The sequence below is a fragment of the Microtus oregoni genome, unplaced genomic scaffold (genome assembly GCF_018167655.1).
Source record: "Microtus oregoni isolate MIOR12 unplaced genomic scaffold, Mior012 000018F_ref0000195, whole genome shotgun sequence".
Taxonomy (NCBI): Eukaryota; Metazoa; Chordata; class Mammalia; order Rodentia; family Cricetidae; genus Microtus; species Microtus oregoni.
In genome coordinates this window covers 23,491,205-23,517,945 of record NW_024543077.1, presented here as the reverse complement: position 1 = coordinate 23,517,945, position 26,741 = coordinate 23,491,205, and the positions used below count along the sequence as shown (strand labels likewise).

Sequence of the window (26,741 nt, the reverse complement as noted above, 5' to 3'; positions counted from 1 at the left end):
AATGTTTTTAAAAGTGCATTTAACTGAGATGTAGGATATTTTCCTGACTGGAGTGTACACAAAGCCTCGGGGTAAGTGCACATGAATATGAAACCATCGGAACTGTATGGAGATGCCAAATAAGCAAACAGAGACAGAAACCAAGATACGTACACATTCTGTTGTCATCAGAGATCAAATAAAAACAAAACCATCTTGAGGAAAATATTTCTTCCTGTGGGAAAAAGACCATTTTTTGAGGACATAGCATTTTGCCAGACATGTTTTTTAAAACTCAATTCAGTGATTTCAGTACACTTTCTCAATGTCTATGTTTTTTTCTCATACACCAAGTCAGGTGCCAAGTTTCAGTTCAATCTCACATTTTCATTGTATACTACAACCAGTGCCCTCATGCATGGCACACCAGGTAGGTATGGTGAATGTATCCAGAATTGTAAGTGCATTTTCCTCTTACGAGCTGTTTCTATCACAACAGCGGCACCATCTCCACCCTATGACATCACTTGTCTTGAAAGTTTCCGGGACTCAATGGTTCTTGGATGGAAGCAACCAGATACAACTGGAGGGGCAGAGATTACGGGCTACTATGTGAACTACCGTGAGGTAATCGGTGGGGTGCCAGGAAAGTGGAGAGAAGCCAACATCAAGGCCGTCAGTGATGCAGCATACAAGGTAAGCCTGTGTCTCTGTGGTGGGCTGCATCCTGCGAATGAGACGGTGCTTGCGTGTACACACCCAGGACCTGTTAAAGGGTGTGTGTCATTGTGCCACCGTTCATTGTCAACACTGGTGTGAGTTTGTGAAAAATATCCCTTGGTAGATAAGATTAGTATGGCTAGCTAAGCAGGGTAAGCATGATTTTTTTTTAGAATATTTACTTCAAAATGTGCATTTATTATGAAAACTGGTATTTTCTTTCAAAACTTATAAATCAGCAGTGATCATTTCACTAGCTTCAGACATTGCTAGATCCTCTAACTCTGGATTTTTTTTTTTTCAATTTTCACAGTTAAGCTCATGATGACATGGCCAGCTTACTTGACCCTCCTCCTGTAATGTGGCTGTGATGGCCAGAAAGGGGAACCGATATTCTCCTGTTGGGGAGCCCTCTACTACACTACCTGCCACAGATCCCAGTGGCTCTCTCTGTCGGCACAGCTTTGGTAGAGCATCACCTGCTGGGCCCAGTTACCAGCTCCCCAGCACTCACAGACACCCACACAGTCAAAGTCCAGAACAAGGCCAGAGCAGGCCAGGAAATAGTCCACCTGGAAGTCAGTGCCACACTCTAGCTAATATTTGAAATTTATGAAATGTCACACACAGACCAGGATGCTGACATAAAATATTCTATTTGTTTTCTGTCACGAGTTTTCTTCATGTGGCCCAGGCTAACCTCAGACTTGCAATCCTACTCCTCACCCTCCAAAGTACTAGTACTATAGGCATGCATCACCCTGCCCAGCTGCAAAGCTGTATCCTTGAATTCTCCCTGTTTCTATGTACAGCTTTTTAAAAATTACATATGGTATTCCACCATGTGATTTTACCATAATATGCCTTCCATTCCTTATTGATTGCCATGTAGGTCATTTATTTATTTTTTTACTACATCACACAATATAGCAATGAACATACCTGATAGTACATATATGCAATGATTTCTCTAGGCCATTACCAAAGTAGAGTTGTTGAGTCCGTGGCTCTCTTTTTCTTCCACTTTTTCTCTGTACTGCTTCCTAAAGTGTGTAGTTCCCGCTCTGCATCCTTGCCCACATTTTGCTGTTCAGACATCCTCAGTTTTGATCATCAGAGTGTCAAATGTGTTGAAATGTCTTTTCCTGTATATAGGCTTCATTTTTATTTCCTCTTTCATAGCATGCCTGCTCGTAGTTTTGCCCATTTTTCTCATGGCTTTCTTACTGAACTGCAGCAACCTTTAGTGCAGTAAACATGGTCAGTGATCTTGTGCCCTTTTGAGGAAAGGCCTCCTTTGTGCCAGGATCACAGAGTTTCTGCACTTGAAGATGTTCTGGACTGGTTGTTCTCAACCTGTGGGTCACAGCCCCTTTGAGGTCAAACTAACCTTTTACAGGGGTTCTAAGATCATCTGAAAATGCAGATACTTAGATGATGATTCACAACAATGGCTGGTGTTTACATGGCATGTAACTCTTAATTGTTTAATTTTCAATCTTTCTGTAATACTTTTTATGCATCCCTTAGAAATAGCCCAACATTAAGTCACGTGGCATAGACTGACAATCCTAGCACTCTGCAAGTAAGGTAAGAATTTAAGACCAGCCTGAGCACTAATGAGACTCTGTAAAAGAATAACAACAGAAAAAAAGCATAGTTCAAGCTGGGGCAGTGGTGGTGCACACCTTAAATCCCAACACTTGGGAGGCAAAGGCAGACAGATCTCTGTGAGTTTGAGGCTAGCCTGGTCTATAAGAATTAGTTCTAGGACAGGCTCCAAAACTACAGAGAAACCCTGTCTCAAAAAGAAGCAAAAAAACCCACAAAAAACAAACAAAAAAAATAAAACCAAATATAGTTCCATTTGTCTGACAGTTTATATTTTATGTCGTGTAGGAATATTAACCTTATTTTAACCTAATCACCTAATTTTGTACTTTCTACTGGGTCTTTCTGTCATGTACATTTTTCTGTTCTTTATTGACTACTTTTGGATATTTAAAACGTTTGTATAGATTTGTTAATTTTGTGTGTACTCACCTATCTAGAGGTCAGAGAACACTCACATCTTGTGGTGCTGGGGATTGAACTCATGGTGTAAGGCTTGGCAGTGTGTTTATGCACTGAGGTCTTGTACTGGCTCTGGGCATAGTTTAAACATCGTTGCATCTCCTCCTACTCTGCCTTGAAAGGTAGATCCTGTGATTTGGGGTCTATCATTCTAATTATATCATAGGTCCTATGATTTCAGATCTATATTTGCAAGTCTATCATAGGTCCTGTGATTTGGGGTCTGTCTGTCCAAGTCTATCATAGATCCTGTGATTTGGGGTCTGTCTGTCCAAGTCTATCATAGATCCTGTTGATTTCTTATGGGTAGCTGAACAAATTTAGAACTCATTGTTGTTCTCTTTGTTTTACCCTCATCTCAGAAACATAAAACCTCAAAGTATGTCATTTACCCTCTTCCTGGTTTGTATGCTACTATATTTTATTGACTTGTGATTTTTAATATTATTAATTACCTGGGCCTTTGGTTTGTTTCTGCTTTGTCTTGTTGTTTTGTTGTTGTTGTCTTTTGAGACAGGGCCCTGGCAGTCCTGGAACTAGCTGTCTTGCCCAGGAAGGCCTCAAACTCATAGAGATCCACCTATGTCTGCCTCCCAGGTGCCGAGAGATTAAAATTGTCCAACACCACTCCTGGTACAATTACTGTTTTTTAAATTTTATTTTTATTTGTGTGTATGCGTGTATATCTGCTTGTCTGGATAGGCACTATGTGTGTGCCGGTACGCTTAGAGGCCAAGAGAGGGCATCAGATTCCCTGGAACCGGATACAGGAGAGTGTTCTTTAGGCTACAAGCAGGAATGTAATTATAAAAGGGTGTGGCTTACTGGGGTCACCCTAGGATATATCCAACATGTAGAGCAAATAGGTTAAATGTTAAGCACATGGAATAAAACTAGATCACCATAGGGTATGCTGAACAACTGCTTGTGATGTTATCAATGTTATAGATTGACAACTTGAAGGAAAACACAGTGTACCAGTTCCAAGTGTCAGCCATGAACATCGCAGGGCTGGGGGCCCCCTCTGCAGTGAGTGAGTGCTTCAGGTGTGAAGAATGGACCATCGCTGTCCCAGGTAAAGTGCAAACCGTGTCTTTCCTGCAGCAAAATCTACAGTCTGGAGTTAACTAAAGTACTACCTAGCTGACATTTAAGAGACGAGAACATGCTTGCTATACTTACCTAAAATATTTTATGATCGGATTAAATAATAGGTAAATGATAGCTAGCAATGTAAACTTGAAAATCAACTCCTCCTGCTACTCTTTCAACTAAAGCCCATAGCTGCTGTTGCTCAGCCTCTGTTTGGAGGACTGGCAGAAGCACAATGTGAGTGCCAAGTGAACATTGGAAGGACTCCCAAACTTTTCCTTTGTCTCTTAAAGGCCTCTTGAGAGAATCAGTTCATATCCCACAGCAGATTTATTATTATTTATTATTAGAACCACTTCCTGCATCCTTCACAGCTGTGTTGCTTTGAAGCGCTCATCTATCAACACCCAGCTCTCCTTCTGGAGACCCAACCAAGATGGTGGCTTCTCCCTGTTGTCTGTCCTCCTCCCTTGTCGTAGTTCTACATTAAGTTCTACATCGGCTTATCATGCCTACCTAGGATGTGTGCCTGCCCCTCTCTGCTTGCCTCTCTCCTAAGCTCTAGCATCTCTATGTTCACACACCATCCTCTTCCCTCAGCAGTCTGAGAATCTGGTCTGCTGTAGAGGTGGAGGTGGTTGTGTACATGAGGAAGAAAAAAAGAAGTAAGCAGAAAAACTTACTCATGTTTACATCTCATATAGTGCCATAAAACCAAACACATACTTCAATTTTGCTTCTGATTTTGGCATTGATTTCCAAAATCTAAATATTCTGAATGACATAGGACTCCTGGCTTTAATCATCAACATATCTAATCATAGGCATGATATAATCATAAATTTTATAAACACTCCAGACCACATGAAGACACCCTGTGTGGACAGCCACCTTGCCTACTCCACTTACTCTGCCACTCCTTCCTCTGTCTGAACCCTGTCTACAGAAGAACCCAGCTCCCAAATAACTGAGATATTACTAATTATAAATACTTGGTCGATAGCTTAGTCTTGTTACTAGCTAGTCCTTACAACTTAACCCATTTCTATTGATTTATGTTCTGCTGTGTGGCTCATGGCTTGTTACTTTGTTTTCTACATGTCCTGCTCCCTCAGAGTCTGGCTGGTGACTCTGCCCTCCTTCCCAGAGTTTTCTTAGTCTGGCCTTCTTATTAAACCAACGAGTGCAACATATTTTCACAGTGTACAAAAGGCTTATTTTACAGCATCTCTCCCTTTTGTATAATTAAAAAAGGAATGTTTTAGCTTTAACATAGTAAAATTATACACAGCAAAACAGTCGTGAGGTAAGAATTACAGTTATACTACCTCACAGTCATGAAAAGTCTCGGGGTGTTCTGTATGTCTTTGAAGTGTTTGAAGACTATTTATCTAAGTATATGTTTAACCTTGAAAATATACCTAATATGACTACAAATTTGATTATTTTTATAATCAAAGACCCATATTTTTATCTATATTCTGCCACGTGGTTTGATACCTTATCACAGTTGACGTCAGGTCACTGTGAGTCACTTCAGGTGGTTTTGATTGGCTGTCTAGACAGAAGTTGTTATTTGAAGAGCAGACACACAGACACAGGTGGTGACGTCATAGCTCAGACTCTCTAGAGATGCAGCTGTGTACACACAGCACACATCATAGTGTCTTTCCTTCAGAGTGCTATCAATTCCCTTGCCTTCTGCGGACTGTCGGCTAACTGCCCTAAGAGTGATTGAAATCAGCGATGACTTGTCCACCCAAGAACAGCCCAAGGGATGCTTGATCCAGCTCCAAAGGGCATCTGGGCATGCCCTTGACCACCTGTGCCATAAGTAGTTGCTGTGGAAACTTGCAGTGGTCCCAACATGCCTCTTTCAGGAGACGGAGAGATTGCTGTAGAGAACACCAGCAGGAGAGTCAGCTGAGAGACCATAGATGTGGGTGTGAATGTACGCATAGTGAGTCTCCTCAGGCACACTGACTTCTGCTGCTCTCTCTCCCTACCTCAGGACCACCACACAGCCTGAAGCTCAGCGAAGTCAGGAAGAGCTCCCTGGTTCTCCAGTGGGAGCCTCCAGTCTACTCAGGGCGGACTCCCGTCACTGGTTACTTTGTGGACCTGAAGGAAGCCAGTGCCAAAGATGACCAATGGCGAGGTCTCAATGAGGCAGCCATTGGGAACAAGTATCTGAGGGTGAGAGGATGCCCTGTGATCTGCAGCATGCCTTTTCCCTCTAAAGAGGAAAGCTACTAACACTAAGCTAACACAGTCAGAGTCAAGTTCATATATCAGGCTCCTAGTGAGATTCCATCCACTTGGCAGCATTAAGGCTGGGGAATTTTTTGATGCTTGAAATTGTTTGGTGACATTTCACCTGAATTCCCTAATCTGGCTTTGGAAGGCAGCCACCAGCTCCTCCTCCCTCTCCTTTCCCTCTTTGCTCCGACATACCCCCTCACAGTTTTTGTTCTGCCCAATCTTAAAACGTTACTGCTCATTGCTGATCCCCAAAGGTGACCCTCATTCCTCCTCTAATCGTTTCTGACAGTGTCCTTTCCCTGGAGGGTGCCCTTTTTCAGAGTTCACACTGGTACTGCTGTAACCACAGGTTGGCTGGAGTCATGCCCTGCCTCACCCTGCTTACCCGGGCGTGCCTGTGCTCGCAGGAGCACTCGGAGCTCCTTGGAATGGGTTCACTCAACTCTTGACCTTCGTCTCAGCCTTACCATGGCACTGCCTCCAGTTTCCCTGAATGTGCTCACTGAACCTGTGCCTGCCCAACACAGATGCTGCCCGGAAGCAACAGGCTCTCGCACGTGTGCAGGCTGGGAGCTGCGAAGGAGTGTTTTCCCCTGGGCTAGGCACAGATGAGTGCCCAAAGACCCTAAATCCATAGTGGGCAACGATTATGATTCCATAGTTTATAGCTTAATTAGTGGGACTTTACCACAGCCACTCAGAATTTCCATACTGCATTCCTACGAAGCAGTTCATAACTGTATTGATAATTAGAGGAGGGAGACCGGAGTGGACGGAAGGAGACAATATAATTCCTGGTAAGATGATAGGAAAGAAAAGAGATCTGAGAGTGTGCGTGCACAGATTATGAGTTAGTCATGCTCTTGTTCTTGTGCCAGAGTGACGGAAGAGCGCAGGTGTACTGTCTCATCGCTGGTTGACTCTGGAATGTCGGTCTCTCCCTTGTGTTCCAGAAGCCCAGCTCACAGCCACTCACTACCCATGCAGCAGGTGTACTCGGGACAGGCACCTGGTGACCGCTCTGTTCCTGTTCTGTTCTCAATGTAGAATTTGGAATACATTGCATTCTGTGCACTCTGCCAGTGCCCTAGTTTAAGTTCATTTACAGACTGAACTTACTTCAGTTTTGAAATTATTTTTGAAAATTCAGTATCTCAGCTAGGTGTGGTGGCAAGCCTGTAATCCTAGCAAGAAAACCAGGAGCTCAAGGTCAGCCTCTACTAAGTTCCAGGCCAGCCTGGTCTACACGAGACCTTGTTTCATAAACAAAACCAGAAAGCAAAATTCCTTAGTTCCAGTGAGAGCTATCACTGTGTGATCACATTCTGCTGCCATCAGAACCCAACCCAGCAGTTAGATTTAAAATCTAACAGTCAGAGCATAGCACATTCCGAGTCAAAAAGCTTTGTTGTTTGACTACATGTTCCCCAGCACTGTTTGGTTTAAATCAAATTTTGAATGTTGGCCTTACCACAGCATTATGGGAGAAATTACACCTAAATTCCTTCCTAAAACAACTCTTTTTTAAAATTTTATTGATTTTCACTGAACTCTACATTTTTCTCTGCTCCCCTTCCTATCTTTCCCCTCCCGCTTCAACCCTCTCCCAAGGTCCCCATGCTCCCAATTTACTCAGGAGAGCTTGTCTTTTTCTACTTCCCATGTAGATTAGATCCATGTATGTCTCTCTTAGGGCCCTCATTGTTGTCTAGGTTCTCTGGGATTGTGGTTTGTAGGCCGGTTTTGTTTGCTTTATGTTTAAAACCACTTATGGTTGAGTACATGTGATAATTGTCTTTCTGGGTCTGGGTTACCTCACTCAAAATGATATAAAACAACTCTTTTAAATTATATGTTTTAAAAATAAAAAAGAATTTTGATAACGTCAACAGCATTGTTAATCGTAGGAACAGTAACAACACAGAGCGCAAACAATTCACAGATTTATGAAACATGTTCTCAGCAGCCATCCTGAGCATTTAAACCTGAGGGCTGGAGGACCTTTCTGCCATGCAGAGCACCCAGGTTCAGCTCTGGGCATTCACATGGCCACTCATAACCATGTGTAACTTCAGATCCCGGGGCCCTGATGCCCTCATCTTCTGGCCTTCACAGACAAGCATGGCGTGCACAAACATACCAGCAGGCAGAATACTCATACACATAAAAACTTAGGAACTAACAAACAAAAAACCCTTGGGCGTAAGGCTGATACTTGCCGAGCCCAGCAAGGAAAGGCACTCGCTGCCAGGCCTGGCTAGCCGAGTTCAGTCCTCAGACACCGTGTGGAAGGAGAGAGCCGACTCTCAAAGATCGTCCTCTGACTTCTGCATGTGTGCTGTGGCGTGGCCAGTATCCCTGTCCACTGCTTATAGACAACAGTAATAAATCATTTTAAAAACCAAGGATGTAGAATATTTTTAATTATTTCTGTTAGCATGTAAAGCAATGGGTTTCACTGTAACACTGTTAAACACATACATCATTATCCTTTTTCCCGGCCTCCTCCCAGCTTCCATTGCTTTCTCCCCCATGCCCTATTGCTGGCCTCTTTCCTCTTCCTGTAAAGTCTCCCTTCCATTTTTATATTACTAAGATCCATTAACCTCTGTTTTTCCCGTTTCTCCTTCACGTTAGGCCTTTTCCTTTCTCTTTCTATGTCCTCTACATGTAAGCATTTAAATTTGTGTTCCATGTATAAGAAGAAACAAGGTCATTTTCTGAGACTTGCATGTTTCACTTAGCACCCTGATCTCCAGTTCCACCCATTTCTCTCTTTTTTTTTTCAAGACAGGGTTTCTTTGTACTTTTGGAGCCTGTCCTGGAATTAGCTCTTGTAGACCAGGCTGGCCTCGAACTCACAGAGATCCACCTGCCTCTGCCTCCCGAGTGCTGGAATTAAAGGCATGAGCCAACACCAGCCCGGTTTATAATTTCATTCTACAGCTAAATAAAATTCCATTGTATAAATATCAAATTTCCTTCATCAATTCAACTGTTGATGGACATATGGGCTGGTTCTCTAAGAGGGTATAGAATTTTAATACACTTAGATTATTCACAAGTTTTTAAATTCACAATTATATTAGTCTCCTATTTAATGAGAAATAGGCATTACATTTACAGGGACAATGTTCATTTATGATTTAGTCCTGTAGTATATTTTTCAATTTTATTTTTATTTTATTTTGTGTGAATGAGTGTTCTGACTGCTTGTATGTCTGTGTATCATGTGTGTGCCTAGTGCTCACAGAGGGCAGAAGAGTGTGTCAGATCCCCTGGAACAGGAGTTACAGACAGCTGCGAGCCGCTATGTGGCTGTTTGGAATTGAAGTGGGGTCCTCTGGAAGAGCAGCCAGTGGTCTGAGCCATCCCTCCAGCTTCTGTAATGAACTTGTGGGCAAATACAAAATGTCTTTTTGCCAAGGGAATCACTGCGGGGTGTGTAACATAAATGCTATTTTGAACACTCTGTAGTTTATCTTTTGGATCAAAGAATAAAGCAGCTAATTCATCCAAAGCAGCATGCATTTCGGGAACATGGAACATGTTTTTGATTTGGGAGAGACTAGGAGAATGACAGGGCTGGGAGGGATTTTAGCAACTCATCCTCTGACAGCTGGTCCACGGAGAGGCGAGACCAAAGTCAGAGCCGCCTGGATGGCAGAGGCAGCCCTGGAGCACAAGCCTTGTTTCCTTGATGAGGGATTGACACCTACTGAGGAAGAGCACACCTGCTCTTGTGACATCAGACACTCATTCCTCCAAACCTGCTGATTCCAGGTGCAAGGCCTCCAAGAGGGTGTCAGCTACGTGTTCCGCGTCCGCGCCATCAACCAGGCGGGTGTTGGGAAGCCTTCTGATCTTGCTGGCCCGGTGGTGGCAGAAACACGTCCAGGTGGGTCCTTACATTTCCATTAATATTCCTCCCCAGCTTAGGGTGTCACTCAGCAGGGGAACATTTAACGGTCATGCACAGGAGCCAGAGTTTAATCCAAATACCAAAGAGGACCCCAGTTCGAGTCCAGGACCCACATAGCGGCTCTCTGCTGTCTGTAACTCCTGTTTCAGGGATCTCACACTCTTCTGCCCTCCCTGGGCACTAGGTACACACATAGCGGCTCTCAGCGGTCTGTAACTCCTGTTCCAGGGATCTCACACTCTTCTGCCCTCCCTGGGCACTAGATATACACATGGTGCACAGACATACACGCAGTCAGACATTCATTCACATAAAATAAAATTAAAAAGTAAAAGTATATTATAGGACTAAAACATAAATGAACATTGTTCTTATAAATTTAATCCTATTTCTCACTCTCAGCGAACAGTGGGTACCATCTAAGTAGTTGGTACCTATACTCTTAGCATGTGCCAATCACGTATTCCTTTACAGGAGCCTCAGAGTAGGATGAGCTGGGTTTGAAGTAGGCTAGGAGCTACCGTGGCTAGCTAGCATCTAACCACAAGGTATTCTTCCTGGACCAATTCAAAGCAAGCACCCCCAGGAGACTGTTCCTATTATGACCTGGCCTTTATCCCTGATAAGGTATTTTCCAGTCACAGAGGAAGCTGCAATAGCAGGGAGTGGGCATGCCCTTACACAGGTGGAGACTGTATAGAATTCCATTTCCGAAGTTAGACCACAGGTCAGCACACTTTGTGTTAAAGGAAAGGTAGTATTTCCAGCTTTACAGCCGTATGGTCCTTGTTAACAACCTTGGTCTGCCAGGGCATGGAGACAACCACAGACAGATAGGAGCTGTGCTCCAATAGGGCCTTTTCATGGGCATTACATACATGTGTCATATAATATCATGCATTCTGCACATTATATAAATAATATAAATTATGCATACTATAAAACTTGAATTCTATATCATGTTTCCATACCTTGAAATATTAATCTTCTTTTGATGTTTTCTCAGCTGTTTTTTTTCTCTGTTTTTGTTTTTGTTTTGTTTTGAAGCAAGATCTCATGATGTAGCCCAGGCTGGCCTAGAACTTGGTATGTAGACCAAGCTGGCCTTAAATATGTGCCTCCCAAATGCTAGGACTAAAGGTGTGGGCCACTCTATCTGACCTTTTAAAAAATCATTTAAAAATCTGAAAATCACTATTACTTGTGGGCCATATGCAAAGAAGCAACCGGCCAGATTTAGTCCATCAGCCATAGTTTGCCGTAGGTTAAACTAATAATGGGCCTGCGTGCACTGTTGACTGAGCTAACTCAGCCCTCTCTAACAGGTTCAAGGACGCCACGATGGGCCAGAGAAGACAGTGTCTCCCGTATTATGAGAACAAAGTTTCTGGTGCTCATTGCTCAGTTAGTTCCTAACCACTACAAAATGATTAGGAGTTCCATTCTTATTCAGTTTGTTCTGTTTTAAAGTTTTTATTTCTGTTCCCTGAAGTTTTGTAAAAGAAAGCAGCACCTTTTGTTTTTATTCGTTCTGGTGTGAGGACTTTTGTTTTAGTGTGCCCCTGTTTTCTGGAGGGAGAACTTTTGTTTTAGTGTGCCCCTGTTTTCAGGAGTGAAATGAACACAGGCCAAGTAGAGAATGTCCTCTTTCTTTTCCTGGTGATGAAAACATAAACAGAGAAGCTCCTACTCCTTGAAACTCTGGTTACTTGAAGGCTATCAATAGTGCACCCTCAGAGGAACAGGCTGCCCAAGACGTCCCATTTTTTCACGACTGTTTTCATCTGCTCCTTAGTTCATACATAGGTCTTTGACAAAAGTGATCTTTACAGAGTGAGGCCGGGAATGCCACACCTCAGAGTAACCTTTGCAGGGTTCCAAAGAAAGCGTAAAACTGCTAGGAAGAGACACACAAAGGCACCAGGATATGTATCTGTAAAGGCTCCCATGCAGCATCCGCCCCAGAGAGAATTTATATTACTCTATGCGGGAACTCTCTGTCTAGTAGAGGAAAGCACCTTTAAGCTATAGGTTCCCAGCTTGATTAAAGAAAACTCAATTTCTCAATCCATGCCTTCAGCGAAGGCTGCCAATGGTGGCATTAGCATAGCCATCTCTGGGGAATTGGCTCTTGACCCCCCGGGTGAAAGTTTTGTATTACTGATTTGGCACAGGCACCGAAAGCTGCAGCTTTGGCCATTCAGTTCCTGGACTAGAACTCTAGTCGGCAGCTGCAGACTTGAATACTTTCTCTGCTCACAGTTTAGGAAAGAAGTCAAAATGCTTCCCGGTGACCTTTCAGATTTGTGACAGTCAGCAGGCGTGTTCACTCTTTTTTTTTTTCTTTTTCGAGACAGGGTTTCTCTGTGGTTTTGGAGCCTGTCCTGGAACTAGCTCTTGTAGACCAGGCTGGTCTCAAACTCACAGAGATCCTCCTGCCTCTGCCTCCCAAGTGCTGGGATTAAAGGCATGTGCCACCACTGCCCGGCAGGCGTGTTCACTCTTGCAACAGGACTTTCTCAAGCTGCTACTGCATGGTAGCCCCTGTATGTGCCCTGGGAGGACCGTATGTTCATCACGTTTATGATCATGTGGGAACAGTGGAGTCTGGAGCTTGGTATAATGAGAGCTAGGACAGACATTCATAAAATTCTGCAAAGCCAAATAGGCTAGAAATCAGGATTCACGGTTTTGTAAGTTGCTGGCTAACAAAACTTAAATGTAGCCTAAGGCTTTAAAAAAAAAGCCTTACTTTTACTAAGCCTGCTTTGTGTTAGAATGAATAGGAAGAAGAAGGGGGAGAAATGTTATCCATTTCAAGATTTGGGGTGTGAAACTTGCAAACTTGGTTCAGAAAACACTCTGGTTTCTTTTCAGATCATAGAAATCCTTTACCTTTTTTATTTGAGAAGAACACCTTCACTTGTGATACATTATTGAATTCTTGGGTAGAAAGTAAAGCTTATCAAGTAACAGCACACCACAAATACACCTAACAAGATACTTCAAGTGTAATTGGGTTTCAGCTGAAAGTTCACCTAACCCACTGGAGGCAGCAGGATCACTGGCCTCCCTTTGAAGTCAAAGACGCTCCAAGGAGATGTTGCCCAGCTAACTGTGTCTAACTGTGTTGGTAACAAGAGCCCAGACAACAGCCTAAGTGTGCCTGTAGTGCTTTCCCAAGACCCTTGTTAGCTAAAGAAACTACACACACAACAGGTTAGAACTATTTAGTAAACTTGGTGATGCCCAAAGAGACATTTTCTTCTTGATGTCTTGTACTTTTAAACAGTATTTTCTACTGTTGATGGCATCGCACTAACAATGGAGGTAGAGGCCAGGTGAGCCAGATCAGATAGGAGGCGAGAGACCTGGCCTAGGGTGATCTGGAGGTCAATAGGTAGGCACTGAAGCTTGCAGGTATTCTTGCCAGAGCAACAGCAGCAGGTAGGAGAATCAGGGGATGGATAGGAGAAACCAGACAGCAAGCAGGGCCTCAAGTAGGAGCGTGACACCGGCAGCAGAACAGGTTAGAAGAATGACTTCCCCAAAGGAAATGAGTTGGGGTTCAGCTAGCAGCCTGGTGCACCTTGCAGTTCTAGTGTCTAAAACTTGGTTGACTCGGGACCTGGTACAGCGCTGAGAAGGCAATGCAGGCTAGGGGCCTCATAGTAGAGACTTCAGGGGTTCTGGCTAACTCAGAACTGTCTGGCTAACTCAGACAACTGCACTTATACCTAAGTACCACTTGGACTCCCACCATAGCTGTTCTCAGTGGTGACTGTGTCTTAGAGTCCTGCCAGGAACTCTGGAAACACTGGCACTCACTCTACTCCAGAGAAATTAAGTAAAAATTAAGTTAACCAGGCTTGAATATATGTTAGACTCTGGCTCCTTTGGAAGAGGAGTCGTATCTTTTCTTCTGTACCCCGAGGGCTTAGCATAGAGCCTGCTATATTGCATAGTAGTTAATCTGTCAGATGAAAAAAATTGCTGCCATGTTAGCTTTCTCATCACCATGACAACTATCTGACGTAAACTTAAAAGAAGGAAAGATTCACTTTCCTCATGGTTTGAGAGATTTTAGTTTATGTGGCAAGGAGGACATGATGGAGCAACCAACATTATAACAGGATACCTAGGAAGGAACAGGAGACCATCTTCAGTGACTTATATCCTCCATGTGGGCCCCAGCTCCTAAGGGCTCTGGGCTTCCCAAAGTAGTACCATGAGCACCACCACATGAGCCTATGGGGTACATTTCATAGTTAAACAATACAACCACCATGTTTTGAGCAGTGTGACTCTTGTACCATCAGAGTGTGCCCGTTATCCTAGGCATCTTATAATTCATGACTGGTTGCAAAGGATGAGATGGGAAAGGCAAGTCCAGTGGAGGCCACAGGGTAGGCACGAAGATGATTTGTAAACAGAGATTTCTGTCCTGCCCAGTCTCGCAGCTGTTCAATCCCAAAGAAACACACAGAGACCTACATTAATTATAAAATGGTTGGCCTATTAGCTCAGACTTATTATTAATTAGCTCTTACAACTTAAATTAACCCATAATTCTTGTTTGTGTTAGCCATGTGGGTTGGTACCTTTTATCAGTGAGGCATTCTTATCTTGCCTCCTCTGTGCCTGGGAGGCAACTGCAGACTGAGCCTTTCCTCTTCCCAGAATTCTCTTAGTCTGGTTTCTGCACCTATACTTCCAGCCTGGGTACTGGCCAATCAGTGTTTTATTAAACCAAAATGTGTGACAAATTTTTAAAGTGTACAAGAGCAGTATCCCACAGCATTTCCCCTTTTTTCAAAACAAGAACTCTGACTCTAATCTCCTTTGCTTAGCTTTTTTTCCTGATTATTATTCATAACAACTTGTAACCAACACTTTAAACAAAGATAAACATCCATAATACATGTTTTGGGAATGTGGGCTTAGTTTTCTAGGCTTCCTGTTGGTCAGGGGTGCTGATAATCTTATGGGACCCTAAAGAAAATTTAGGATTATGTCCAAGTCCTGACTAGAATATTCTGTGAGGCTGGATCATCTCAGCCAGCAGTCTTGAAGCTATTCTGGATGTAGAACTCCAGGAATCTGCAAAAGAGGTCCTCTGAAATGTTGGGTCATTTGGGCCAGCCACTCCTATTAGAAATTTCTTGGGGGGGGGGTCTTCCTTGGTCAAACCTGATTTTTCTTAACTCAGAATGAATCTACAGCCTCTCATTTCCTGTGGAAACAAAAGCAAAATCACTTCTTCCAAGTAACATATCCTTTGACTTAAATGTTGAAGTCAAGGCATTTTTAAAATTTATAGGTTGGATTAATCAAGCAGCGTTTATAAGCAAATGTGTTTTAACAGATGTTTCTCCTTCCTCAGCAGTCAAACAATTCAAAGACAACACAATGACATACAGTATCCAGATTCTCTGTGTATTTTTCATCTTTACATGGCTTTAATGTTTTACTCTATTTTTATTTTTAATATTTAGGTTTTTGAGACAGGGTTTCTCTGTGTATCTTTGGCTGCCCTGCCCTTGAACTCACTCTGTAGACGAGGTTGGCCTTGAACTCACAGAGATACACCTGCCTCTGCCTCTGCCTCTTAAGTGCTGGGATTAAAGGTGTGTGCCATCATATCTGACTACATTTCTTTCTTTTTTTTTTTAAAGGACTTTATCCTTTTCCTTTTCTCTTCCAAGCCTACGTATATTTTTAAACACACTGTAAACTATTTATCATTTTTTGTCTGAATCTGTCTTTATTGTATATATTCATCTTTTTCTGACCACGTAAGTCTTTAATTTGGTAAGGGATATGATTAGGATTAAAGCTGCAGCCTTGCCGCTTGGATCTTCACCACTCCTTGGCTTCCTGAGAGTCTAGCTTCATGATGGAGGTACTGGTGGGAGCCATGTTTATTACCACAATTCTGTGGTGTTTCAAAGTCCATGCCACCACCAAGAAGCATGCTGCTAGGCTGCTCATAAACACCATTTAAGTGTTTGGTGGCAGACCCTCTTCAAAGAGCCGCATAATTTTTGCTGCTAAAGCTGAGTCAGGAAGCCTCTCTTAAAGGAGCCGTGCCTCTGCTTGCCTCTCGCAGACAGAGCCCACCTGAGCCAGTGCTGCTCCCAAGATGCCGTGCTTTGCTCTGTTCTTTTGTCTGTTTGCAATTCTTTTTTTTTTCTTGCCAACCGTTTGGGTGCCATTAGCAATGCGACCATGATGACAGGTCAGGCAAGTGTGACAAGTGACAAGACTGCTCAGTGGTACGTGCCACTGCCCACAACAATTCATCTCTGTTTGAGTTAGCTGTTCTTTCAAGATTTCAAAGGCACATATGTCATACTCATGCACACATACACATGGAGCAGAATGAGAAAGCTCCTATTAGTGCTCACGTAAAAGGCTGTAGGATTACATCTCGTTATGAGATGGGCAGAAAGTAAACAGCTCACCAACATATGATCTTTTGTTATTATTTTATTATCTATTTATTGGCTTTTTTTTTTTAGAAAAGAGAAAATTGGGGTAGACTAAATTAAGTTTCAAGGGGTTTATGTTATCCTGATCATTTCTTAGCTCCTTCTCATACTGGGAGGTCAGTGCAATGCCACCTGTGAGATCACTGTGAGATCAGATGGCCCTGTGTCTACAGTAAGGATTTTTATAGGTTGAGGCACTGACTAGAGACAACTTTTCTTTTTCCTGAAGGTTTATTTCTGAGCATGTGTGTATGTGTATGTGTATGTGGGGGGTATGTGTACAAGAGCTCAGGTTATCTGTGAAGTCCAGAGAAGGGTGTTGGCTCTCGGGGAGCTGGAGTCTGCGTGGGTTGTTAGCTGCTGTGAATGCTGGGAGCCAAACGCAGGTCTCTATAGGAGAACACACTCCTAATCACTGAGCCATCTCTGAAGCCTCAGGGCAATCTTTAAAGCCTTGTCAGTCCAAAATCACCCTTCATTTTTTCTGCTCTAATCCCAATGTTCCGCATGAACCTTCATGTTTTTAAACAAATTCACAAGTTGTTCCTGAAAAATCCCGAGTCATTGAAAACTTGGGTTCCCTTTTCCAACAGACATCATGGGAAAGTGGGTTGGCCTTTCCCTTGGATAAAACTGCTCGCAGGAGTCCTTTCTTGACTGCAGAACAGCAGACGTGGGTCTTGCTTTGGACAGTACGTGTAAAATGAAGTAGGAAAGCTATGGCCACTAGGACAGTGCCTTTATTTCACTTGACGTTTATCAAAATATTTATGTCATGTGGAAGCTTTAATAGAACATGCTCCAACAAAATATCATAACAGTTTTTAACTATGTTTTTTTAAGTCACATTTTCAGCCCAGTGCCCAGAACATGTATGTACAGAAAATATGGAAGATGGAGTTTCTACCTTTACAGAATTTAATTCTGTTCTCAATAATTAAAGAACCAGGGCAACATTTTGGAGAATAAAAATGCTACTAAATAAATAGTCATCTTCATAACATTTTATATTTTAAACCTTAAGATCCAAATAGTTCAAACTGGTTTTATCTGTTCTCTTTATTTTCCAACTATTAAAATAAATTAACTACCGTCATCCATCATAGGTACAATTAAATTTGCACAGGTTGGAGAAATGTTCACACCTCTGTACTTGCTACAATGTTACCATGTGCCAATCCGACATAATTGACCAAGAAAAGTTTCACAGACAAGGAAAATGCTTAGATACTAGCTGAATCTGCAACTGATTCCTACATCACTGTCTATCCTAGAAACTAGTTATTTTTAAGTTATAATTGAATTATAAAAAACAAAGAACAACCATGTTCTTTTCCAAAATTATAAAATATCATATTTCTTAGGTTAGATGTCAGTTATAAGATAATGAGGTAAGATTCACACATGTTTGAGATAAAGGGAATGCATCAGTTAAGGTTTAAATAGCATATTTGAAAGGAAATATAGAGAAGAAAGCAACATCTTTTGTTTCACCTCATATTTCATATAATATCACCAGTTACATTACAAAAATTAATCTCTGTAATGCTTCAATGAGTTAGTCCCCTTTCTTCTCTCAACACTATTGAGGACATCAACTAAGCTTGACCATTCTATCCTGGCACACACTTGTGTTTAGAAATATTTGGCTATTAAACCTAGCCTGAGTTTGATACTCAGCACCATGAAATAAGTAAATAAATAAATAAATAATATTGGTTTTAAGTATCCAACTGTTCTATTTATCTGAGTTTACCACAATCATCAATTCTCTGATTTTCATTTTAAGACTTTGAAATTCTATTGAAAAGATTGTTTCAATAACTACTTTTTGATGCATGTACTACAACTTAACACTTTTTGCATACAGCTCAGAGCCATAAGTACCAAACTTATTTGTGGAACAGGGTTGCAATTTAGTGATATCTCTACCGGTAAGAAGGTGTTTGTTTGTATATCTTCCTTCTGGTTGTTTTCAGTTCTTAACGTGTTTACCAGTGAATCCTGGTAAAGAGCTTGTAGTAATTTTTGGGGGGAGATTAACAACAACTATCCCAAAAGCGAGAGAATTCAACTTAAAAAGAGAGCTAACTGGATCCTTCCTCATATTGTATGGGACACACCAATAACTAGAGCCTGTACATTCTATACTGATGCAAACAAATCAGGAAAGGCAGGTTACAAATCAGAAGATATAAGTAAAGTGGAACAAAGCCCTTATGATTCTGTCTAAAAGTCAGAATTATATGCTATTCTCATGATACTAAGGGACTTTAAAGAATCTCTCAACATAGTTACTGATTTTCAATAAGCGGAAAGAGTTGTTTAGCATATTGAAACCGCTGAATTTATATCAGATGACACAGATTTGACTTCATTATTTATTCAGGTACAAGATAAAATCAGTAATAGACATCATCCAATGTACATCCAATCCCATATGGGTCTGCCAGGTCCTCTAGCACAAGGTAATAGAGAAATTGATCAATTATTGATTGGAAATGTACTAAAGGCCTCATACTTTCACAAAAAACATCATATCAATAGCAAAGGTTTTAAAAAAGGACTCTTCCATTACATGGCAACAAGCCAAGGAAATTATAAGGTGTCCTACTGGTTCTTTAAACAACCAAACACCACTAGCTGCAGGAAGTAACACAAAGGGTATTCAAAGAAATGCAATATGGCAGATAAATGTGTTCCATTTTGTAGGATTTGGAAAATTAAAATATGTACACCAAACTATTGAAACTTATGTTCAGGTTTTCGATGGACAGTTGCTTTGGGTTTGGAAAATGCAGATTTGGTAATCACACATTTGCTATAAGTTATGGCCATCATGGGTATACCTGCATAAATAAAGACAGACAATGGTCCACCATATGTCTCTAAGAAAATTAAACAGTTCTTTGCTTATTATAATATAAACCACATTATAGGTTTACCACACAATTCTACAGGACAGGCAGTTATAAAAAGATCAACTCGAACTCTAAAGGACGTGTTAAATAAACCAAAAGGGATGAAAAATACCCCCCGGAAATAGATTGCATAATGCTTTATTAATTTTGAATTTTTTACATACTAATGAAAAAGAAACAACAGCTGCAGAGAGACATGGAATAGTAGAGAAAAAAAACTATGGAATTAAATCAACCAATATACTTAAAGATGTACTACTGACCTCAGAATAGAAACCAGACCATGTGTTATGTTGGGGAAGGGTTTTTGATTTTGTTTCCACAGAAGAAAAAAAACTATGGATATATCAAAATTGATAAAGACTCAATTTGAACAAGAGACACCTCTTAATTAGAAGACAGTTTTTCTTTTTTTTTTTCTTTTTTTTGGTTTTTCGAGACAGGGTTTCTCTGTGGTTTTGGAGCCTGTCCTGGAACTAGCTCTTGTAGACCAGGCTGGTCTCGAACTCACAGAGATCCGCCTGCCTCTGCCTCCCGAGTGCTGGGATTAAAGAGAAGACAGTTTTTCTTAAGGTATAAGATATATATAGGGTATAACACACACACGCACACACACACACACACACACACACACACATATATATATATATATGTTAAACTTTTTGTCATATTAATGGTCACATGGAGTACTAACTAATTCTAGAAAAAGGTTTCATCTACCTTCCTGCACATGATTTTGGGTTTGAATCTCCATCAGTTTTTTTTGCAGTGAACCATGAGCACACCTAACCCAAAAGTCTCCATAAGGAAGATGGGGCCTCACAATGATGACTCCTCCAGGAGTAGGATAGCACCATGAAGCTGAAACTAGATTGCTCAGAATAATTTCGGTGTGGCTAGCTGAGATGACCCAGCCTAACAGACTACTCTAGCTAGGACTTGAGACAAGCCCTGCACTCTCCCATTACATGTAGACTGTGCAAAAAATTAGATACAGTTGCCTCTCACAGGACTTAGCAATTAACCCAAAATTTCTTTTTAGGATCTCCTAAAGATACCATCACCACAGACAGCAGAAAGTAAATTTAAGAATACTTTATGATTCTTAAATATTTATTTATTAAAATACAAATTAATTACTATATTTCCCCTTTTGCCAGAAATAAAAAAGAAGGCTAAAACTAATGTAAGAAAGCTATATACAGTAAGTACAATGACTATATACAATATATACAGGCAGTAAGTACATCAACAATGTCTAGTTTATTTGCATTTGACAAATTCAGAGAAAATACTCCATATCTATCCCATATTTGTGAGTCCAAAGTCTTATACCTAATTTACTTTCTGTCATAACTTGCTTTCTGCATCTGGTAAACAAGGAAAACTGTAACTATAACTAGTCTTCAACTACTGCAGAGACCTGAGAAGGAAATAATATTAGTTGAGTAAGCAGGAAGTACCAGTAAGTGATTTCCAAAAAAATGTGAGTGATGACAGAAACAGCTGACCTACAGTCTTAGCATATCTGACAGACTTTTCTGTGAAGCAGGATATTCTGAAGGGCTGTCCCTCCATGTCTTGACAATGTTTGGTAGTCAAGTCACTTTCTTTTGTGTCCTGCTTGTCCAATTAGGACAGCATACTGTCAGCAGTTGAGGCAAAGTCATTTTGTTGTCCTGTGGTTTACTTTTGCCACAAAGAAAGAAAACTCCATGTGGTGTTTCTTCGATGTCCGTTATCTTCTCTGAAGTAGATTGGTGCTGCCTGGAGCAGACATGTCTCTTTGTCATAAAAATGCCTATGTTATTAAAACATTTTAAATGCCATATTCTGGAGATATCTGAAGTGCTTGAAGATGACCTGTCTATCTAAACTATATCTTACCTAATGTGACTACAGGTTTGATTATAATAGGTGACTAATTACTAAGTTGCATTTCCTTATTATCCTAAACTGGTAATAATAACCTTCAAAGACTAGAAATTTGCATTACATTGTTAAACGAGCTGTATAGGTACAATACCTTGAACAAGAGTAGAAACATATGTACAATATGTTTTTAAAAAAATTAATCTCAAATTTGTATCAATATACAAAAATTTGTACGTAATATACAAAAGTCCAATCCAATGTAAAACATTTAAAACTAATAGCTGCTTTTTAAAAGATTCAGTAATCTACCTTTTTATCTTATCATATCTATATTCTCCCTTTTTTATTTTTAGAGTAGATTTAATCATCTGCCCCTTTATCCTATCTTTTCAAAACAAGAACCTTGAATCTAATTTCCTTTGTTTAGTTTTTTTTCCTTACTATTACCAATAATAACTTGTAACCAACCCTCTAAACAAAGACAAGCATCCATAATCTATTTTGGGGGAATGTAGTTTTCTAGGATACTTCTTGCTAATTGGGGGTGCTGATAATATCATGGGGACCCAAAGAAAATTTAGGATTATGGTCAGTCCTGACTGGAGTATTCATGAGGCTGGATTATCTCAGCCAGCAGTCTTGTGGCTGTTCTGGATGTAGAAGTCATAGGAAAACCGTCTCCATTTAAGCTTAACCTGGAAGAAACCAGTTAGGGTTATCAGAACTGGTCACTAGTGAAACATAAGTAGATTCCATGTGACAGTCCGGAATTCTCCAGTGTGAGTAGGACCCTCAAGAGTGGACTTTGATCCATGAGCATTGACTCTCAGGGAGCTGTGTGTTTTTATTTCTTGGTTTGTGGCCAGGTTGTAAGTGGGTGAGGCTTTAGAGTTCAAAGGTTCTCTATAGAACTGGAACAAAGGTGAAGCTCGTAGAACTGCTCCTGTTTGTCAAACTCTAGTATTTAGCTTTAGAAGAAAAAAATAAATCAAGTTTTTAGCCCAAATAATACTTTTCTTTACAAACTTAAGTCATGTCTTTACTATAATAAAGAGCAAGCAGAGTGATTCATTTTCTCTGGAAAAGGATTACAGGTAAGAACATAATAAATATGAATAATTGGTAATGCTTCCCAAGTAAACACTATGCAAAAAGTTAAAAGAATTCGTTAACACCCATCACTTCTGTCCTCATTATAGTGATACAAATATGCTGACTTTGTATTCTCACAGTGACTCTTGAAAACTCTGTGTTGTAATACTACTTGGGCACAAAGACTCTTCAGCACCAGCCTTTGTCTAAATTCCAGCGAGCACATTGGTTAGGACTTTATAATATGGGTGTGAGCATTATGTCATGAGTCATGTGCTGTCAGGAACAGAAATAAGACAGGGCCTACAACTTTACAAGGACCATATGGCAGATGCTTCACTTCAGGAACAATTAAGCATTTGATTGATTGCTATTTTAGGTCACTTATGAGTCAACTATGATAATAAACATCTCTTTAAAATAAGACTTCAAAAAATCTGCTTAAACTAGGGTTCTTTCCACTCTTTATATGTGTTAACCATCACTTTCTGGACATATACACAGATGTGGAAGTTAAAGTGTGCATTGCCATCAGTAAGAACACAAATATGTCAGCTATTGGGATCGGGATCCAATAGCCTGTCACTCATTGTCTGGGCTCGGTTTCTTCTTGAACGTCCCTAGTAGGACATTGGCACTCTCTGCCGCCATTGATGGTTATATTGGATAGTGCCCAGGATGATGGGCGTTCATGGTGGTATCTACAGACAAAATAGATCCTTTTGGGAAAAAATCTATAGGAAAGTTTTCTAATACTTGAAAAAGAATAAAACTGTATCTTTCTGAGACTAAATACAATTTTCCTTATATTAAACCAAACCAAGTTATACAAGACTGAATTTGTATAAGTAGAGCACATTTTGCTTCTTCCAAGCTGGATTTAGCATTAGATATGCTGATGTACAAACTTTAAATTGCTATATTGGACGTCAGTTTTTCAATAAATCCTGTATCTAGTAGGTCACCAGAAAAGGTTAGAAAAACATTTTTTAAAAGTCTAGAGAGAAATTTCTAGGAGAAAGTCGAATGAGTAAACATTACATACATTCTCTCACCCAGAATTATGTCCTTTTCAAAGGAAGAATGTCTGTGGGAACATCTTCCACTCACCCCATAACCTCAGCGATTTTAGCAGCAACCTAGAGAAGATTATTACTGAATCATATTCAAATTTAAATGGGGATAAGTCCAAGGGAGGGGATGCATTTCAAGATTGATTCCTGGATTTTAAAAGAAAATAATACAGAGTTATTTTATTTGGGAGACTTATTGAAGCAAAGTCATAAATCAACGTTTCCTTTGCCTAAGACTGTTCATAATGACAATCAAATCCATCCCTCACTGTGACTTCCATGTCAGTCAGCTTCTCCTCGGTTCTGGACAGACACAGTGAGCTGTAGTGTTGACTTCACGTATGAAACACAGCAGATTTGGTTAATCACATGTTACAGAATAGAAGTTGAATTGCAGTGAACACTGGGGACCTATCCCTGGGCCAGGGATAGCTCTTAGTCTAAGGCTAAGTAAAAGAAGGCATCTCAACACAAGAATTCTTAGGTAACTAGTTTCTATGACAAGTCCCAAATGCCTTTTTTATGATCCTCTAGGTACCAAAGAGGTCGTTGTAAACGTGGATGACGATGGAGTCATTTCCTTGAACTTTGAATGTGACCAGATGTCGCCCAAGTCAGAATTCGTCTGGTCCAAAGATTATGTACCTACTGATGGCTCTCCACGGTTAGAAGTCGAAAGCAAAGGCAATAAGTAAGGAATTTCTCTAATAACTCATTCCAGTTTCACCATAAGAACATGAAATAAGCTCCTTGACCCCTACTTAACTTCCTGGGAATAAGAAGATGAAGTCATAGCTATTTTATGTCTGGCGTTATAAAAGCACATAGCCAGTATAAGCCTTAAAATACTCCTCTAATGCACGGTTCTTGGAGTAGAACACATTTGGCTAAAGAAAAAGACATTCAATTGTCAACTTTTCTCCTAGTTTATTCACTTAACATTTAAATGTTTAGTTGATCTTAGATGACAGACACCATGACTGGTAATGGAGCTCGCCAAAGTGAAAAAACACAACAATCTAGAATATTGGTCTGTTCATTAATTCATACGCTGTGTTCCAGACAGGTGCTGGGTGCCATGACGCAACAGAAAGCATAGAAACAGCCAGAGTCACCTGCAGTCTGCCCAAGAGGAGAAAAACTTAGATTCCCCAGCCAGCCAGGAAAATGTCTTTGGAGGATGTGTATTATATATATGCACCACAGCTTGGAGACAGGGTATTCATACCTGTGCCCCATCATCCTACTAGAGGTCAGAAAAGGCTCCCAAGACAGCAAGAGTTACCAGACTTTAGCTTAGTGGGAGTGAGGAGGTGGGTAGGGACATAACAAGTGTCCCACACGAAAGGAGTCTCATGTCCAGGGGATCAGCGATAGGGTGAGTTGACAGTCACACAGACCTTTCAGGCTCATTTCTAAGAAAAATATTTTGTTTTGAAGGACAAAAATGACCTTCAAAGACCTCGGGACAGATGACTTGGGCATCTATTCTTGTGGTGTGACAGACACTGACGGGATAGCATCAAGCTACTTGATAGATGAAGAAGGTAAGTTTAAAATCTGTGCACTCCTAGGTCTGATGTTGCTTTATTTTTCCTGTTATCATCATGTGACACTTGTTTTAGAAGGTAAAGGTTTGTCTTCTGTTTCCCCACACAGAAATAAAACGTCTGCTTGCCCTCAGTCAGGAGCACAAGTTCCCAAGTAAGTATCCTAGATGCGGTCACAGATTCTAGTTTTACCAGCGTCACCTTGTGATAGAACAAATGACAGCTCCCATGACATTAGGAGGAGTTTGAAGCCCTACCTGATGGCTCAGTCCTGTGATCTTAGTCACTCTGTAGGCGGAGACAAGAGGAAGGCAAGTTCAAAGCCTGCCTGGGCTACTAAGTTCAAGGCTGGACTAGACAACATGAACCCTGTCTTTACCTAAGAGCTTTAAAATACAAGCTGGAGATAGAGACAGGGAAGTTGTGAGTTCATGGTCTGGTCTGGGCTACCTGTCAGAGGGAGGAAAGTGGGGGCAAGGAGGCATGGAAGGAGGGAGGGAGAGAAGAGAAAAAGAGATAAGGAGTGGCTTGGGATATACATCACATGCCGGTGTCCACAGAAGAACTTTCTAGAAATGACACTTTCCTTTGCCATTTTTCTCCAGAAATGCCAAGGTACTGAAATAAAAAAAAACTACTTCATGGGGCTATGGTTGGTAGAGTACCTTTGTAGCACTCACAGATATCTGGATTTGAACCAGATGTGGTGGTATACACCTGTTATCCCAGGTAGAGGCAGGAATATCAGAAGTTCAAGGTCATCCTAGGCTATATAGCAAAATAGGAAGATAGAGGCCAGCCTGCGCTACCTAGGACCCTGTCTGTAAAGAAAGCAAACAGAAGAGAGAGAGAGAGAGAGAGAGAGAGAGAGAGAGAAGGAGGAGGAGGAGGAGGAGGAGGAGGGGAGGAAAGAAAAAAGAAAAGAAATAGAAACACACTTCCTGCTTCATTCAACAGAGCTGTGTGAAGATCCGTAGGTGTAGTATGGGTAATTATGTTCTTCAATTTTGGATCACATTTGTATCTCCTAACAATACTCATTTATACGTTTTAGGCAAATCTGCAATGCTGGCTTGTAATAGAATATTCAAATGTCTAAATAAAGGCAATCTAATGACAACACTTTATACTCTTGGAAAACAGGGTAAAGAAGAAGAGCCCTTCTGAACTATTTATACGTCCTAAATAAGGCACCTCCCTTATAAAAGATTAAACTCCACCGTGGACACCTAAGAGAAGGGAAAGAAAATAACACCCAAAAGGCTCACTGGTCTGAAACGATCTCTTACCCAGTGGCCAAAGTAGAGACACCTCCAGAGAAAAACAATCTGGTGTTTGAGAAAGCAGACTAAAAAGTGGTAGATACGCTCCCTCTTTTCAAGGAAGAGCCTAAAAGACTCCTCGGTGCTTACAGCATATTTAATTGTTTTCCATATTCACGGCATATTTATTATCCTTCGCTCTCCCTCTTTTGAACTAGGCTCCCCCGATGCTTACACATGTTTACTCCTTTGCGACTATGGAGTTCCAGGAGATCCCAGCACATGGCCCTCACTTCCTCTGTGTGTTTATTAGCCGTGGAACTGGAGATATTATTGTAGATGATGACTGAAAAGTTAATTTTGAAAACTGTACAGAAGGTGACAGCCTCCCTGGACATTCTTTGTTCTGTGACCCTGAGCAAATCGCTT

General features: G+C 41.0%; 1 protein-coding gene across 2 annotated transcripts in view; it reads left to right on the top strand.

Annotated features, from left to right (window-relative positions):
• The window catches only part of LOC121459113 (myomesin-1), a 126,783-nt gene that overhangs the window by 75,850 nt on the left and 24,192 nt on the right, over positions 1-26,741 (top strand). For both annotated transcript variants that reach the window (XM_041668634.1, XM_041668633.1), the window contains 7 exons: positions 479-675; positions 3,721-3,847; positions 5,876-6,060; positions 9,910-10,024; positions 24,035-24,191; positions 24,941-25,047; positions 25,160-25,204. In XM_041668634.1, the coding sequence (XP_041524568.1) occupies positions 479-675; positions 3,721-3,847; positions 5,876-6,060; positions 9,910-10,024; positions 24,035-24,191; positions 24,941-25,047; positions 25,160-25,204 (933 nt within the window). The remainder of the gene's footprint in view (positions 1-478; positions 676-3,720; positions 3,848-5,875; positions 6,061-9,909; positions 10,025-24,034; positions 24,192-24,940; positions 25,048-25,159; positions 25,205-26,741) is intronic.